The sequence below is a fragment of the Scyliorhinus canicula genome, chromosome 9 (assembly GCF_902713615.1).
Source record: "Scyliorhinus canicula chromosome 9, sScyCan1.1, whole genome shotgun sequence".
Lineage (NCBI taxonomy): Eukaryota > Metazoa > Chordata > Chondrichthyes > Carcharhiniformes > Scyliorhinidae > Scyliorhinus > Scyliorhinus canicula.
In genome coordinates this window covers 195,852,608-195,869,890 of record NC_052154.1, presented here as the reverse complement: position 1 = coordinate 195,869,890, position 17,283 = coordinate 195,852,608, and the positions used below count along the sequence as shown (strand labels likewise).

Genomic DNA, 17,283 nt, shown 5'->3' with positions numbered 1-17,283 from the left:
TCCTGAAGGATAGGATTTATGACCATTTGGAAAGATGCAGCTTAATCCGGGATAGTCAACACGGATTCGTGAAGGGTAAGTCTTGCCTCACAAATTTGATTGAATTCTTTGAGGTAACTAAGTGTGTAGATGAAGGTAGAACAGTTGATGTCGTATACATGGATTTTAGTAAGGCGTTTGATAAGGTTCCCCATGGTCAGCTCATGAAGAAAGTAAGGAGGTGTGGGATAGAGGGAAATTCGGCCAATTAGATAAGTAACTGGCTATCACATAGAAAACAGAGGGTGGTGGTGGATGGAAAATTTTCAGACTAGAGACCAGTTACCAGCGGTGTACCACAGGGATCAGTGCTGGGTCCTCTGCTATTTGTGATTTTTATCAATGACTTGGAGGAGGGGGCTGAAGGGTGGGTCAGTAAATTTGCTGATGACACCAAGATTGGTGGAGTAGTGAATGAGGTGGAGGGCTGTTGTAGGCTGCAAAGAGATATTGATAGGGTGCAGAGCTGGGCCGAAAAATGGCAGATGGAGTTTAACCCTGATAAGTGCGAGGTGATTCATTTTGGTAGAAAAATTTTGAATGCAGATTACAGGGTCAACTTAGGGTTCTGAGCAATGTGGAGGAACAGAGAGATCTTGGGGTTCATGTCCACAGATCTCTGAAGGTTGTCACTCAAGTGGATAGAGCCGTGAAGAAGGCTTATAGTGTGTTAGCGTTTATTAACGGGGGCTTGAGTTTAAGAGCCGCGGGGCTATGCTGCAACTGTACATGACCCTGGTGAGACCACATTTGGAGTAGTGTGTGCAGTTCTGGTCACCTCATTATAGGAAGGATGTGGAAGCATTGGAAAGGGTGCAAAGGAGATTTACCAGGATGCTGCCTGGTTTGCAGTATAGGTCTTATGAGGAAAGGTTGAGCGAGATAGGGCTTTTCTCTTTGGAGCGGAGGAGGATGAGAGGCGACTTAATAGAGGTTTATAAGATGATGAGGGGGATAGATAGAGTGGACGTTCAGAGACTATTTCCTTGGGTGGATGTAGCTGTTACAAGGGGGCATAACTAGAAGATTCAGGGTGGGAGATAGAGGAGGGATGTCCGAGGTAGGTTCTTTACTCAGAGTGGTTAGGGTGTGGAATGGACTGCCTGCTGTGATAGTGGAGTCGGACACTTAAGGAACTTTCAAGTGGTTATTGGATAGGCACATGGAGCACATCAGAATGACAGGGAGTGGGAAAGCTTGATCTTGGTTTCAGACAAAGCTCGGCACAACATCGAGGGCCGAAGGGCCTGTTCTGTGCTGTACTGTTCGATGTTCTAACATCGCATTCACCTTTACAACAGACGATAATATGCTACCCATCCAGTAGCTCAACTAAAGAATTTGCTGACACTCCTTCCAGTGGCAGGAGGCCAAAGCCAACACTGGATGGTTAAGCAAAGTTGGGTTGTCAATTTGTTAAATAGTTACAAAGGATGGAATTTATAAAAACTAGTTACTTATTTTGTCAATGCAGTAATGTTATTCTTTAATAATGTTCAAATTTTGCAAATATACTACTGGAAATCCATACAAGCACATTATGTTTGAGCTGGGTAAGTCACATAGCTTCGTTAAATAACTTTATCTTAGTAATCTTACCTCACGCAAATCCCGCTGAAGTTTAGTGTTCATTTCCTCAGACTTAATTAAGTCTTTACGGGCTGTATCCAGATCCTCTTCAAGCTCTGACACCCTACTAGAGAGAACAGCCAGTCGATCCTTTAACTGCCCTTGCTCCTTGTTTTGTTTATCTATCGTCTCCTGAAGCTCTATTACTTTAATCGAATCTTCATCATGGTTTATGGAACAATTAGAAAATCTCTGTTAAAAAAATGTAATGGTACAGAAATGGAACCTTTTAAAGAAGAAAGCTGATACGAATTCCCCACCTACGGAAATGCTAAACAGGTCATTATACAAGTATATGTAGAAATAATACAAAGTGACAGATAACTGCCGAGTGCGTTGTGGAGCTTCAGTGTTCTTGGTTATGTGTAGAACACCTCAAGGACAGTGAATAGATGATTTGATTCAAATCTCAAATGGTCTCGTCTTGCATGTGGTATCATAAATATGGCTGCTGTCAAGAGTTCCAGGATCCAAATGAAAAACTGTGTCTGAATATATTCCTCTGTCTGGAGGGAGAGTTATTCAAGCTGTATAGTCTTGACACAAACTTAGTGATAGTTAATCTATGCATTAAGTGCTGCATGGAACTACAAATGTTTGAAGAACAGGCTACATACTGGCTTTTATTCTCATCCCTATTCTGCCCCATCTCTCTCCATCAATCAGCACACATCTTATTTGTTTGCACCTGGTGGTTAAACATACCTTTGCATGTCACTAGCCCCATTGCACACCAGAAGTATTTATTATTCACAAGCACATCATTATTCCATGATGCCTGGCATACCTGTAATATAACCTCAGACTTTGAACCGTAGTTATAAACTATTCCACTTCACTCCTGGAGTAAAATAAATCATTTCCTCATGCCAATTAAATTACAATCTTCAAATTAATCCCACATATTTATTATTTCATGATATGGTTAACGAAAAGGATGCAAATACAAATGAGGCATATAAATCTACGTTTGAAAACTATACCATGCCATTTGTGCTTGGTATATTATCTCCATCACTATTTCCATCTTCTAGTGGATCTGTTCCTCCTTTCTTCAGAGTAGGTGTATTTTGCTCTTTAAATAGGAAAATCTGAAACAAATTATAAAGTAAAATTAGTTATGCAAAACAAGCACCTTCGCAAAATTCAATACGTCCAAAATAAAGCTTTCTGCTATGAAACATTAGTTGTCAAGGTAGTGGTCGGAAAGCTTGGCAATTGTGCATCTTGCTTGACGGTGATATCGTCAAACATTTTATTCTCAAGGGCTCGCTCAAGATCTTGCAGCATTTCCAAGATCTGAACTTGAAGATTGAAATGGGCTCATTGCAATGATCATTCCAATACATGGGTGACCCCGTGCTGGAAATTAGAATTTAATTCAACAGAGAGAGAAAAAAAACGAAAGCTCAGTAATCACTCAAATACCTTCCCACTGCATACGTATATTTTTCTTAAGACTCTTCGGATTTGAGCATCGTGGCAAGGCCAGCATTTATTATCCGTCTCTTATTGCTATTGCCCTGGTGGTATTTAACCACTTAAACTGCTGCAATGCAGGTGGGGTCGGACACACACACCATACCATTAGTGTGCGTTCCAGGATTTTGTCCCAACAACTGTGAAAGGCTGGCAATATAGTTTCAGGTTAGGACCTGGAGAGAACTTCAGGTGGTAGCGTTCTCCCGCGTCTGCTGCTCCCATCCTTCTTGGTGATTATGTCTGCACAACTCCACAAACTTGTACACTTTACTACATTCTAAACTGTAATGCAAAAAAATTGTTGCCAATATAGTTTAATAGATAATTTCAGGAAAACGCAACATAAATACCTACCTCTCTCTCTCTAACTACTATTTCTTCTTCTAAAGCACTAACTCTTTCTAGTGCTACTCGTAACCGCTCTCGTACCTAGAAAACAGCAACAAAATACATTGGACAAGTTAGCATTCAACATGCAAAATATAGTTTTAAATTCTAATTGGATTTATCACACATTTCTGAAGTTGTTTCCTGGGTAAGACAACATGGACATTTACTAAGTTCATAGAGAAAATTTAAATTGTCATACGACTGTCTACTTATAACAGTTTCTCCAAGTCAGAGTTACACCCTTCAAGTTAAACTAGTCTAAAACTCTTGAACTACCACTGTCTAACACCAAGTCCTACCCACCCATTACCTTGCTCTGACTGCTAAATGGCAATTCCCCATCCCCAGGGCAAAACATTATACATCTCCATCCTGATCATTAAATCTCTCCATATAGAAAACTCCATTCCTCTATTTCTGGGCTTTTGTAGATTTTCTGCATTTGTTCACTCCACAGAAACATTTGCTGGAACAGTTGCATTGCGTATTTTTGGTTGCAATAATGTGCAATGTCTCAATAGAAATAATGCACTGTCTATTTCTGCTCTCCTTAAATCATTTCCAAATTCCATCTCCCTTTGACTAATCTTTTGGTGACTCATTAACCTCTTCCTTCCTTGCTCAGTATTGGTTTTGCTGGGAAGTACTTAAGGATGTTCTTTATATATTAAAGACCCTTGATAAATGCAGGTTGCTATTGAATATTCTAAACAGGTTTTAGTGATTAACTTCTTAACCACCAATCAAATAACATTTAATTATTTTAGCTCCAATTTTGATAGGCACATACAAAACTGAAATCAAAAACATTTTAATAGTCTTGCAATCTGTTGTTGGATGAGAAATTACTGACTGAAGGCACACAAAGAACTTCTAATGCATATGAAATCCTTCGGGTTGAAGCTATTTTCAACAGACCTATACAAAGTTTGCTCAATTCATCCATCATCTATCCAAAACAACTCTCCCAAATTTATAAAACTGTTTGGGGACAGTGAGGGGGGGGAAGAGGGGGAAAGTCTGAAAGTGAAAGTACAGGCAATTCCCAATTACCTCTTTCCTGTCCAGACAGACATGACAATGCTATTTATCGAACTGCTATTTATACAAGAAATAGGAGTAGGGCACATAGCCGCTCAAGCATACTCTGCATATCAGTAAAATCACAGTTGATCGATCGCATCGCAATTTTCCTTCCTGATCCCTGTATCCCAATTCCTTCCAATGTCCAAGAATCAATCTCGGTGATGAATATACTGAACGACGGAGTAGACCCAGCTCTTTGGGGTAAAGAATTCCAAAGATTCACAGCTCCGTATGTTTCTTTCCTGGAGTGTGAACATTGTTGGCAAGGCCAGCATTTGTTGACTATCTCTAATGGTCCTTGAGAAGGAGAGGGGAATGAGCTGCCTTTTCAAACCTCTGTGTCCATCTCATACAGGTACACCCCAGTGCTATTAGGAAGGAAGTTCAGGATTTTGGTCCAGCAATATGAACGGCAGTACAGTGCCAAGTCAGGTTGGCACACAGTGTGGAGGGTCTCCTGCAGGTGATGTTCCCATGCCGCCTTTATCCTTCGAGTTGGTAAAGGACAAGGGTTTTAGAAGGTACCATCAAAGGAGGCTTATTAAGTTGCTGCAATGCATCTTGTAGATGTTACATACTGCATACTACCAAGAGGCAGTGGCGTTGTGGTATTGTCACTGTACTAGTAATCCAGAGACAGAGGGGAATGCTCTGGGGACCTGGGTTCGAATCCCGCCACGGCAAATGGTGATATTTGAAGTCAAGAAAAATCTGGAATTAAAAGTCTAGTGACAACCATGAAACCATTGCCGATTGTCGTAAAAGCCCATCTGGTTCACTAATGTCCGTTAGGGAAGGAAATCTGTTGCCCTTACCTGGTCTGGACTACATGTGACTCCAGACCCCGAGCAATGTGATTGACTCTTAATTGTCCTCAGGGATGACAAATAAATGCTGCCCCAGCCAGTGATGCCCACAACCCATGAACCCAGTGGTGTTGAAAGTGAATGTTTAAGATTTAAGATGGAATGCCAATCAAGCAGGCCGCATTTTTCTTTTGCTTTTGTGTTGTTGGAGTTGCCCTTATCCAGGCAAGTATTCCATCATACGCCTTGTAGATGGTAGACAGGCTTTGGAGTCAGGCGCTGCAGAATTCCCAGCCTCTAACCTCAGTCACAGTATTTAATGGCTGCTCCAGTTAAGTTCCTGGTCATTGGTAATTGTCAACGTGCTGATAGAGAGAGATTTAGCAATGGCAATGTCACTGAATGTCAAAGCGAGATGGTCAGATTCTCTCTTGGTGGAGATAGTCATTGCCTCGCACTTAAGAGGCAAGTTTCATTCACGCCACCAGTCAGCCCAAGTCTGAATGCTGTCCGGGTCTTGCTACATGTTGACATGAAATGCTTCAGTATCTGTGGAGTTGTGAATGATATTGAATATCAGCGTTCATACCCACTTCTCACTTCATGATGGAGGGAAGGTCTTTGATGAAGCAGGTGGAGTTGACTGGGCTAGGAATCTGCCCCAAGGAACTCCTGCAATGATATCCGTGCAGTGGTATCCAACAACCACAACTATCTTCCTTTGTGCTAGGTTATGACTCCAGCCAGTGACAAGTTTCCCCAATTTCACTGACGTAAAATTTGCTAGGGCTCCATGATGCCACATTCAGTCAAATAATAATAATAATCTTTATTAGTGTCACAAGTAGGCTTACATTAACATTGCAATGAAGTTACTGTGAAAATTAGCTAGTCGCCACATTCCGTCGCCTTTTCGGCTACACAGAGGCAGAATTCAGAATGTTCAATTCACCTAACAGCACGTCTTTCGGGACTTGTGGGAGGAAACCGGAGCACCCGGAGGAAACTCACGCAGACACGGGGAGAACTTGCAGACTCCGCACAGACTGTGACACAAGCCGAGAATCGAACCTGGGACCCTGGAGTTGTGAAGCAGTGTTAACCACTGTTCTGCCAGGGCTTGATGTATTGCCTTGATGTCAAGGACAGTCACTCCCATCTCTGCAGTGGAGGCTTTAATCCGTGTTTGAATCAATACTATAATGAAGTCAGGGGTTAAGTAGCCCTGGCAGAAACCAAACTTGCATCAGCAAGCAGATGTTTTACTGTGTAGGTGTTGCGTGACAGAGTTGTTGATGACATCTTTCATCAATTTGCTGGTGGTCAAGAGTAGACTTATGGAATGGTAATTGTTTGGATTGCATTTGCAGAGATATTTCATTTGCAGAGATACTTTGTACCAATAAGAAAAGAAACATTGATTATTATGACAGCATAATCAGTCAGCTGCTGACTGAAAAAAGGAAATATTCGATGGGGTAACATCCCTCCCTAACAGCACTGTGGGTGACAGACTGCAGCGGTTTAAAAAACCAGCTCACCATCATCTTCTAAAGGGAAACAAAGGAGGGCAACAAATATTGGCCGAGCCAGCCCCACCCACATACCGAGAAATAATTTTTTAAAAGACAGCTTGGCCTTAGAGATAGGAATTAAGGAGGGCGTCAAAGGCGAGAATGTGGAGAAATGGAAATACTTACAAAAGGAATGCCAAAACTGGAACAAGAGGTCAATTTCAGGTGAAGCGTGTCTGGGGATAGAGGAGGATGGGCGAGGTGCAGGCAGTTTATAGGATTAGAAGTTACACTTGGGAGAGACTAGGCCATGAAAGGATTTAAACTGGCGGATCAGGAACAATGGACAAATTTGTCTTTTTTTTTTCAAAAAGTAACCAAATTGGCATCACTTTCAGGACCACAGAATTGTTAACGATGATCAATCGCACTTATCAGAAGCCAAACCTCAGGCGCATGCAGTTCAACCAGTATAAAACAATTTCTGTTCTCAATGGCAAAACTAAAGAATAAAAGCTTGATTGAATATTTGATGCAAGATTGAAAAGTCATCTACCTTACCAAAAGCTGGTCAAAGGGTTTGGTTTTATGCCAAGTCTTAAAGGAGCAGAAAGTGAGGATGTTGAAGAGATTAGAGAGAGAAGTCCTGAGTTTTGGACTTGGGACTGCCAAAAGGCACAAGCCAGCAGTAGTAAGCGAAAGCAGGAGATGCACAAAACAGGAGATGTACAAGAGGACAGAATTGGAAGAACACAAAATCCATAAAGAGTTGCAGGACTGGGGGAGGTTACAGAGATATTGGGCAAGGCCACAGATGGATCAGAGTATGAGGATGAAATTTCTTTAAAATCTCTGATGGACTAGGATTAAAAGTAAGGGGTAATGTGTGAATATGATCTGGTGAAAGAGTTAGGATATGGGCAGCAGAGTGACCTTAAATTTATGGATAGTGCAAGCTGGGGGACCAGTTAGTGATGCACTGGGATAGGAGAGTTTGAAAGTAACAAAAGCACGGATGATGGTTGGAGGAGATAGGGGTCAACACCAGGAATCTGTCCCAGACAGTAAAACAGTGGGGAGCAGAAATTCTAGTTTTTCTCTCTTCCCCCTCACACCCCATAGCATCTGACTGAAGATTCATTGTGTTTTTGGCTGATTGACAAGATGTACAGGTGCTTGAAGCTAACTTGTCCTCCTCTTCCCCTCACACACCCCCCCCCCCCCCCCCCACACTCTAGTGGATTTAAAGAACATAAGAACAAGGAGCAGGAGTAGGCCATCTGGCCCCTCGAGCCTGCTCCGCCATTCAATGAGATCATAGCTGATCTTTTGTGGACTCAGCTCCACTTTCCCGCCCGAACATCATAACCCTTAATCCCTTTATTCTTCAAAAAAATATCTATATCTTAAAAACATTTAATGAAGGAGCCTCAACTGCTTCACTGGGCAAGGAATTCCATAGATTCACAACCCTTTGGGTGAAGAAGTTCCTCCTAAACTCCGTCCTAAATCTACTTCTCCTTATTTTGAGGCTATGCCCCCTAGTTCTGCTGTCACCCGCCAGTGGAAACAACCTGCCCGCATCTATCCTATCTATTCCCTTCATAATTTTATATGTTTCTATAAGATCCCCCAACATCCTTCTAAATTCCAACGAGTACAGTCCTATTCATCCTATATATCCTGCCATTTCTACTCTGACTAGCAATTTAGAGAATTGCATCCCAACAGCCCATGCACCAAAATGCTGGACTGAAGACTTAAGAGTCTCTGGAATCATTTCCACTTTCAGGTTAATTGTAGCAAAGATGACTGCCTGAGAGCCTTCTTTATTTGTCATAACCTGAGATATCGGGAAAACTAATATCCACGAGGTGAAATTTACAATTTCAAGCGCAGAAATACAATACCTTTTCATCTAAAGCTTTGTGATGTTCAAATAACGATTTGAGTGCTTTCAGAACTTCTACTTCACTAGATACTCCTGCTGGTGATTGAGCTTGCCTCTTTACTACCGTCATTCTGAGTGACCGTTCATGTCTGGAAACGAGACATTCGAGGTGTTCTAAAAGCAGCTACAAAACAAACAACAAAAATTGAATTGATACAATATTTTAACATTTTCAAAATATGCTACTCGCAGCACGAGCTCAGTAGAAACTGAAATTACAGAACCCATTTTGTCTCAATGCATCATTCACCCTATTATAATTACAATTATCAAATTTTGCAGGCTCCTCTTAGCAAGAATTAAAAGAAAATGAATTTGCATGGTCGATTTCATGCACATGCACACAAGGTTCTTCACCACTGACTAATCGAGTGACAGCAATTAGGAGAAAGAACTGATAACAGCAGCAGCATACTCTTGTGACAATTTTCCCTCCAGCCCTGAAAAGCAGTTCTGCAGATCCAAAACGTCTTTTGACACCTTGCACAAATGGCTATTAGGCATCACCATGATGTGAATAGAGGGAAAAATTCAACAATATACGAATTGCAGGACTCATTGGATCAGGGAGGTCATCAGCTCCCCTCCAGCCCCCAGGGTCACCTACCTACATCAACCTCTGCTCCACTATGCAGCGGTCAAATATAGACCCCACTGAAGCATCTGCTCAGATCAGTTCAATCAGCACAAAACAGAGACAGATGTTTTCTGATCGGTGTGTCTCAATATCGCACCAATCTCATTTAACGACTTAAGTTCTGGTTATCAGACAATGGTCATTAGCAGTCAGAAAGAAACTCTGAAAGTCGTGCAGTTAAATTACTCATCAATCACTCTACATGACACGCTTAGAATTGCATAACTATTTTAATTAGTCAACAAACTTGAAAACAGCTATGAGAATCCTCAGCCAATAAATATTTGTGCCGTTTGAGGTTTGAAAAGTCATCGTGATACAGCTCTATAAATCTAAGTATTTTTAAACTTGCAACAAGTTTGATTTGACCTCCTCCCAAGCGGGAACACCACTGTCAGTTCGTAAAACCAAACACAAACACCCTGTAACACCATTTAACCCTTGCTTGCAGAATTAGAGACTGCTTACTGGTCAGGAAAGGGGGTAAATTGGTAGAAAACATGGCTATCCAACTAATAATATTTAATTTTTAGTCTGGGAATGTAAAAAGAAGGAACCTACCCTCTTTTGACAAGTCAGAACAAAATAATTACTTCTTTTAAAAGGTAAGGCAATATCAGTGGTATTGCCACGGGACTAGTAAACCAGAGTCCCAGGGCACGATTTGGGTCCCAGATTCAACTACAAATCTGGAATTAAAGTTTAACGATGACCATGAAACTATTGTCGATTGTCGTTAAAACCAATCCCATTCGCTGATGTCCTTTCGGGAAGGAAATCTGCAGTCCTTACCTGGTCCTGCCTACATGTGACTCCAGACCCACAGCACCGTGGTTGACTCTCAAAAGTCCTCCGAAATGGAGGGTAGTTAGGGATGGGCAACTAATACTGGCCCAGCCAGTGATGCCCACATCCTCTAAATGAATAAAAAAAAGTGCCGAGAATGCTCCTGTACCTGTAGGACCTACAAATGGCAGCTCCATCAGCATCTTCTGATCGAATTGCAAATCAATGCAAATTAAACAAACTAATGATATGTTTGAGCACTCCTAATTTAGTTACCCGTGTGTTGTTTCTTTCCGCTTTCAGTTCAGAAATTTCTTCTTCTCGTTCCAGTAAATGTTCTCTGCATACGTTTAATTCTTTTGTAAGTGCTGCAAACTCCTGGAAAAGAAACAAGGGGCTGGCTTAAATTTAGACGTTTTAAATAGCACTCTTAAAACAGTAAAATCTAGCTTCCTTTCTGTTGCGCATTTGATAAACTAGGAGCATTTTACCTCCTGATACTTGTTCACATTGCCCCCATTGGAATTTACACTATTCACCAGAAATATAAGGATACATTTGGTCAGCTTGTCACTTAAGAGACTGGTGACTAGCCCTCGCAAATGGAACAGCACATCAAATATATAATGGAGTCAACTGTAAGCAATAAGCTATTGGAAATGGTAAAGATCAATGGCTCAGCTCAAAAGTTAATCAGTTTAAGACAGGTCCATTTTGTTTCTCTTTCACTGAATGTTCTATCCTCCTGACCTGTAAGTGTTTAACATCTTGCTTGCGATTAATTCCAGGCCTGTCAGCAGCACTTCACATCATCCCAAGCGACCACCCTTCAGTGAGGAGTCGAAATAGAAAACATCAACCTGCTATCACCGCCAAACCAAACATTAGCTCTCCTGACATGGACAATATAAACTTCCCAGTAAGGCGCCAAATACCAACCAGACGCCAGTACCTCACGTCCAGAGACACCACAGAAAATAACACTCCCTACTACTGCTCCATCGGAGATCAGTTTCCCTCACCACCATAAAAAAAAGTAAAACGCAATGGCTCTTAAATTATGCATATTAGCAAATAAATGCTTTTAACACACTAATTCCAAATTCCCTTTTCTACAATTGATCTCAAACTGCATTTTCAAGAGCGATGCATTTTAGGCACTTTGTCATTTTGGGAAGTACAGCTAAACTTCCAAACTACGAATGGAAAATGTTTGAGCATCAAATAACACGTAGCAGAGAATTCAGTCAGAAGCTTCGTCTTGTGTGGAAGAAATTTGGAACGGCGAGAGCCCAATGTCGTAGAAGCTGACCCATTTCATTCAATTGATAATACTACACATCTTGCTGGATAGCAAGACAAAAATGCACCATTGGCTTTTTCCTGCTCTGCGTGAACTGCAGAACTAGGAGTTGAGCACAGTGTTACATGATGTTTTTATATTTTCAGGATCCAAACTAAAATTGTCCCTCCCGGTAGCAGTAGTTAGCACAGTTTCTTTACAGCTCCGGGGTCCCAGGTTCGGTTCCCAACTTGGGTCACTGTCTGTGTGGAGTCTGCACATTCTCCCCGTGTGTGCGTGGTTTTCCTCCGGGTGCTCCGGTTTCCTCCCACAATCCAAAGATGTGTGGGTTAGTGCCCTTAGTGTCCAAACAGGTTAATTGGGGTTACTGGGTTAAGGGGATGGGGTGGAGGTGGAGTTTGCTTGAGTGGGGTGCTCTTTCCAAGGGCTGGTGCAAACCCGATGGGCCGAATGGCCTCCATCTGCACTGTAAATTCTATGAATGTTCCCTGGTACATGAGCACGTATTCTGGATTAACCCTTCAGTGCAGCCCTGAAAACATAGTTAGCTGTCAGCTGTGCTGAATTATGGATGAGGCATTAAACACAAACAGCCTGCATTTATAGCACTTTTATGCTTCACAGGAAATTTAAACAAAATGTGACACCAAACCACAGATATTAGGACAGAAGCCTAAAAGCTTGGACAAGGAGTGAGATTTTAAGGAGCGTCTTATCGGAGGAAAGGAGATGGAGACACGGCGTGGTTAAGAGATTGAATTCCAGAGCTGAAGGGCTAGAAGGTAAGAGATAGGAGGTGCGTCAACTGTGGTTCAAATGGCTTATTACGATCTCACAACAGACCCCAACAGTGGCTAGAATACTAGACTGAAACCCCAATATTTTATTTTATTTTATAAGACTGTGCAGAAGGAGTGATTGCATGAAGAAATAGGAATTTGGTATTTTAAAATAAAATGTTAACACTATGCTAAACTGTTTAACATTGCACCAGAAAATAGCTTACAATTACTCCTTCAACAATACTACTCAACACAGTGACTACAATACCCTCAATTACAATCTCTATTCCCAATTAAACAGGAAAGCATACATACAGCTCTCAATCCACCCTACATCCCAATGGCACAGACTTTCCAGAACAGATTTGGCTCCTGTTAAAATCCCTGCAGACTCTGGCTGGATGTCTTCAAAAAGCTGTTTCAACTGGTTTATTTCAGCTTCTATCTTGCCCTCAGACAAGTCTACACTGCTTTAAAAACTAATCTTTTTTAACTATCCTACAGTGAGAGCAAATACTTTACTTGTGGTCTAAAGATCAAAAACACAACTCCAAAAGCTCTCTCAAAATGTCTGAATGTCTTAGCTCCACCCAACAATATCATCTCCAACACATCAACTCCCCAGGATGAAAACACATCAGCGGTGTGTGGGAGTTTGCTGGGTGCAAGCTGGCCGACATGTTTCCTACATTATCCCAATCACAATACTGAGAAGTGCTTTGGGACGCTGTGATTGTGAAAGGCACTATATACATTGACGTTTTATTTTAAATGTGGGGGGGGGGGGGGGGGGGGGGGGGGAAAGAGGTGACGAAGGCGAGGCTCAAGAAAGATTTGCAGACAAGGAGAAGAACTTTTAAAAAATGAGGCAGTACAGGACTGAGGGACAATGCAGGTCAGCGAGCCATAGATATTTCCAGCATGGAAACAGGCCCATTGGCCCATGCTGTTTCTATCACTAAGCTAGTCCCACTTGCCTGCATTTGGCCCATATCCCTCTATACCCACCCTGCCCATGTAACTGTCTGAATGCTTTTTAAATGACAAAATTATACCCGCCTCTATCACTGCCTCTGGCAGCCCGTTCCAGATGCTCACCATCCTCTGTATGAAGAAATTTCCCCTCTGGTCTTTTGTATCTCTCCCCTCTCACCGTAAACCTATGCCCTCTGGTTCGAGACTTTTCTATCTTTGGGAAAAGATGTCGACTATCGACCTTATCGATGCTCCTCATTATTTGATAAACCTCGATAAGGTTACCGTAAGCCTCCTACGCTCCAGGGATAAAAGTCCCAACCCATCCAGTCTCTCCTTACAACACAGACCATCAAGTTGTGGTAGCATCCTCGTAAATCTCTTCTGCACTCTTTCTAGTTTAACAATATCCTTCTTATAATAGGGTGACCAGAACGGAACGCTATTCAATGTCTTGTACATATTATTGGGCTGCCAACGCAGCGATGGTGCGTAAGTGGGTAATGGACGGGGAAGGGGCAGCATGGAAGAGGATGGAGATGGCTTCCTGTGTGGGTACGAGCCTGGCGCTGTTGCCGCTCCCTCAAACGAGGTATACCACGAGCCCGGTGGTGGCGGCTACCCTTAAAATTTGGGGGCAATGGAGGCGGCACAGGGGGGAGGTGGGTGCCTCGATGGGGTCCCCGATATGGGGGAACAACCGGTTTGTTCCGGGGGAGAATTGATGGCGTGTTCCTGAGTTAGCACAGGGCAGGTATCAGGAGGCTGGGGGACCTGTTCATAGACGGGAAGTTCGCGAGCCTGGGTGAGCTGGAAGGGAAGTTTGGGCTCCCCCTGGGAACACCTTTAGGTACATGCAGGTAAGGGCGTTTGTCAGGCGGCAGGTGGCGGGGTTCCCTCTGTTGCCGCCGCGTGGGGTCCAGGACAGGGTGCTCTCGGGGTGTGGGTTGGAGAGGGGAGGATCTCGAAAACGTACCAGGTGATGCAGGAGGTAAACGAGACCTCGGTGGAGGAGCTGAAAAGTAAATGGGAGGAGGAGCTAGGTGAGGAGATTGAGGAGTGGACATGGGCGGATGCCCTAGAAAGGGTGAACTCCTCCTCCTCTTGTGCGACGCTTAGCCTCATACAGTTTAAGGTGCTGCATAGGGCTCATATGACCGGGACAAGGATGAGCCGGTTTTTTGGGAGCGAGGACAGGTGTATTAGGTGCTCAGGGAGCCCAGCAAACCATGTCCATATGTTTTGGGCATGCCCAGCGCTGGGGGAATTTTGGAAGGGTGTAGCAAGGACGGTATCGAGGGTGGTAGGATCCAGGGTCAATCCAGGCTGGGGACTCGCAATATTTGGGGTTGCAGAGGAGCCGGGAGTGCAGGAGGCGAAAGAGGCCGGCATTCTGGCCTTTGCGTCCCTAGTAGCCCGGCGGAGGATTCTTCTTCAGTGGAAGGATGGGAGGCCCCCAAGCGTGGAGGCCTGGGTCAACGATATGGCGGGGTTTATTAAATTGGAGAGGGTGAAATTTGCCCTAAGGGGATCAGTGCAGGGGTTTTTCAGGAGATGGCAACCATTCCTAGATCACCTGGCAGAACGAGTGAAAATTTGAATTAAAATTATTTTTTTAAAAAAAACAATGTCTTGTACAACTTCAACAAGACGTCTCAACTCCTGTATTCAATATTCTGACCAATAAAACCTAGCATGCTGAATGCCTTCTTCACCCCCTGTCCACCTGTGACTCCATCTTCAAGGAGCAATGAACTAGTACCCCAGATCTCTTTGTTCTGTAACTGTCCCAAACTCCCTACCATTAACTGAATAGGCCATGCCCTGATTTGATCTACCAAAATGCATCACCTCACATTTATCCAAATTAAACTCCATCTGCCATTCATCGGCCCATTGGCCCAATTTGTCAAGATCCTGTTGCAATCTCATATAACCTTCTTCACTACCACTATGCCACCAATCTTGGTGTCATCTGCAAACCGTGTCTCCTACATTCTCATCCAAATCATTTGTATACATCACAAATAACAGTGGACCCAGCACCGATCCCTGAGGCACACCACTGGTCACAGGCTTCCAGTTTGAAAAACAACCCTCCACAACCACCATATGCTTCGGTCGCCAAGCCAATTTTGTGTCCAATTGGCTACCTCGCCCTGGATTCCGTGAGATTTAACCTTTTGCAACAACCTACCATGTGGAACCTTGTCAAAGGCTTTGCTAAAGTCCATGTAGACAACGTCGACCGCAGAGCCCTCATCTACCTTCTTGGTTATCCCTTCAAAAAACTCAATCAAATTGGTGAGACATCACTTTCTCCTTACAAAGCCACGCTGACTTTCCCTAATTAGCCCTTGCCTGTCTAAATGCCTGTAGATCCTGTCCATCAGAATAGCTTCTAACAATTTACCCACTACAGAAGTCAGACTCACCGGTCGGTAGTTCCCGGGTTATCTCTACAGCCCTTCCTATACCCTCCAATCTTCAGGCACCTCTCCTGTGGCTGTCGATGATTTACATACCTCAGCTAGGGTGAATGGGCCGTGGTGTGGGATAGGACGCAGTCTTAGAGACGCTCAAGCTTATGTAGGGTGAAAACTGGAAGGTTAGCCAGGAAATCAATGGAATTGGAAACTGGAACAAAGAAATAGAATGGATTGGGAAAACTTCCTATGAAAGGAGACAAGGACGTACCCACAACCGCCACGACAGACATTACTGGAAGAGTTACTGGACGCAAGCATCCTAGATAAAGGGAACTGTAGCGACATGCAGAAAGGGCCGACACCGTACTGGACGCAAGAGGAAAGAAATGGAAGACCTGGGGATTGAAATAGGGTGGGGACTCTGGCGCGAAGCACTGCATAGGGTCAACTCCACCTCAACGCGCACAAGGCTCAAACTGACGCAAGTCCCCGCACAAACAGGTGCCTACTTTTGTGTTAAAAATAATATTGCTAACTGTACAGAGTTGCTGTTGTTGAGCGAGTGCACAATAGCCTACCAGTTTATAGATATATTTTTTTAAAATTCTGTGTACATAATTATAAATATACTTTGTTCAAAAACCCAATAAAAAAATTTATAAAAAAAAGAAATGGATTGGGATTTCAGCAAATGAGCTGAGACACGGAAGAAGTCAGGTAACGACGCAGAGGTGAAAGTAGATGGTCTTGCTGATGGAGTGGAGATGTAGCCAGAAGCTCATGATGAGGTTAAACATAGCAGAGGTTACAAAGAGTCCGGCTCAGCCTCAGAGAGTTGCCAGAGAGATGGAATTGATAGCTAGAGAAATAAATTTGTGATGAGGGGCCCTAAAAAGTAGTTTCAGCATCATTTTAAAAATAGTGTCGCAATACTTAAGTTGGAGGATACTGCTGCTTATCCAGTAGTACTGTAGATTGGCAAGCAGGATAACAAATCAGACAGCGGAGGGATTTAGAGAGGTGTTGAGGTAGAACCAGATGTAATTAGGTTGTTATGGGGAATACAAGAATAATGGCATGGATTGAAAAGCAGAGAGGCTCTTGGTATCCTGACCAGCGTCTGCCCCTCATGCAACACCAACAAAACATATTCCCAGGTCATTCAATCCTGCAAGTTGTGGGATCGTTTTGTGTGCAAATTGGCTACCTTGTGTTCTTACAAAGCCTCAGAAGTAATTCTTAGGTTGTGAAGTGTTTTAGGCCTTTCTGTGGAAGGAAAAGGTACTATATTCATGCAAGTTTGTCTTTTAGAAAACTGCCGCAAAACCTCTTTTTGCATTAAGTCACCAACCTCCGTAACATCTGCCAATTCATGTAGTAAATGTGCATTTGCAAAAGGAGCACTGGATGAGTTTCTGCAAGTGTAAGTCAGCTTGAGTTGTAGAAGTGGGCTAAATAGAACTACTGATGTCAG

The 17,283-nt window shown here is 43.1% G+C and overlaps 1 protein-coding gene across 1 annotated transcript in view; it reads right to left on the bottom strand.

The window, feature by feature from the left end:
* LOC119971991 (liprin-alpha-1-like) overlaps positions 1 to 17,283 on the bottom strand; it is a 193,340-nt gene that overhangs the window by 88,716 nt on the left and 87,341 nt on the right. Inside the window, exons 2-6 of the mRNA XM_038808415.1 lie at positions 10,597 to 10,698; positions 8,857 to 9,021; positions 3,505 to 3,579; positions 2,652 to 2,759; positions 1,639 to 1,860 (exon numbers count right to left, since the gene is read on the bottom strand). Coding sequence (XP_038664343.1) covers positions 1,639 to 1,860; positions 2,652 to 2,759; positions 3,505 to 3,579; positions 8,857 to 9,021; positions 10,597 to 10,698 — 672 coding nt within the window. The remainder of the gene's footprint in view (positions 1 to 1,638; positions 1,861 to 2,651; positions 2,760 to 3,504; positions 3,580 to 8,856; positions 9,022 to 10,596; positions 10,699 to 17,283) is intronic.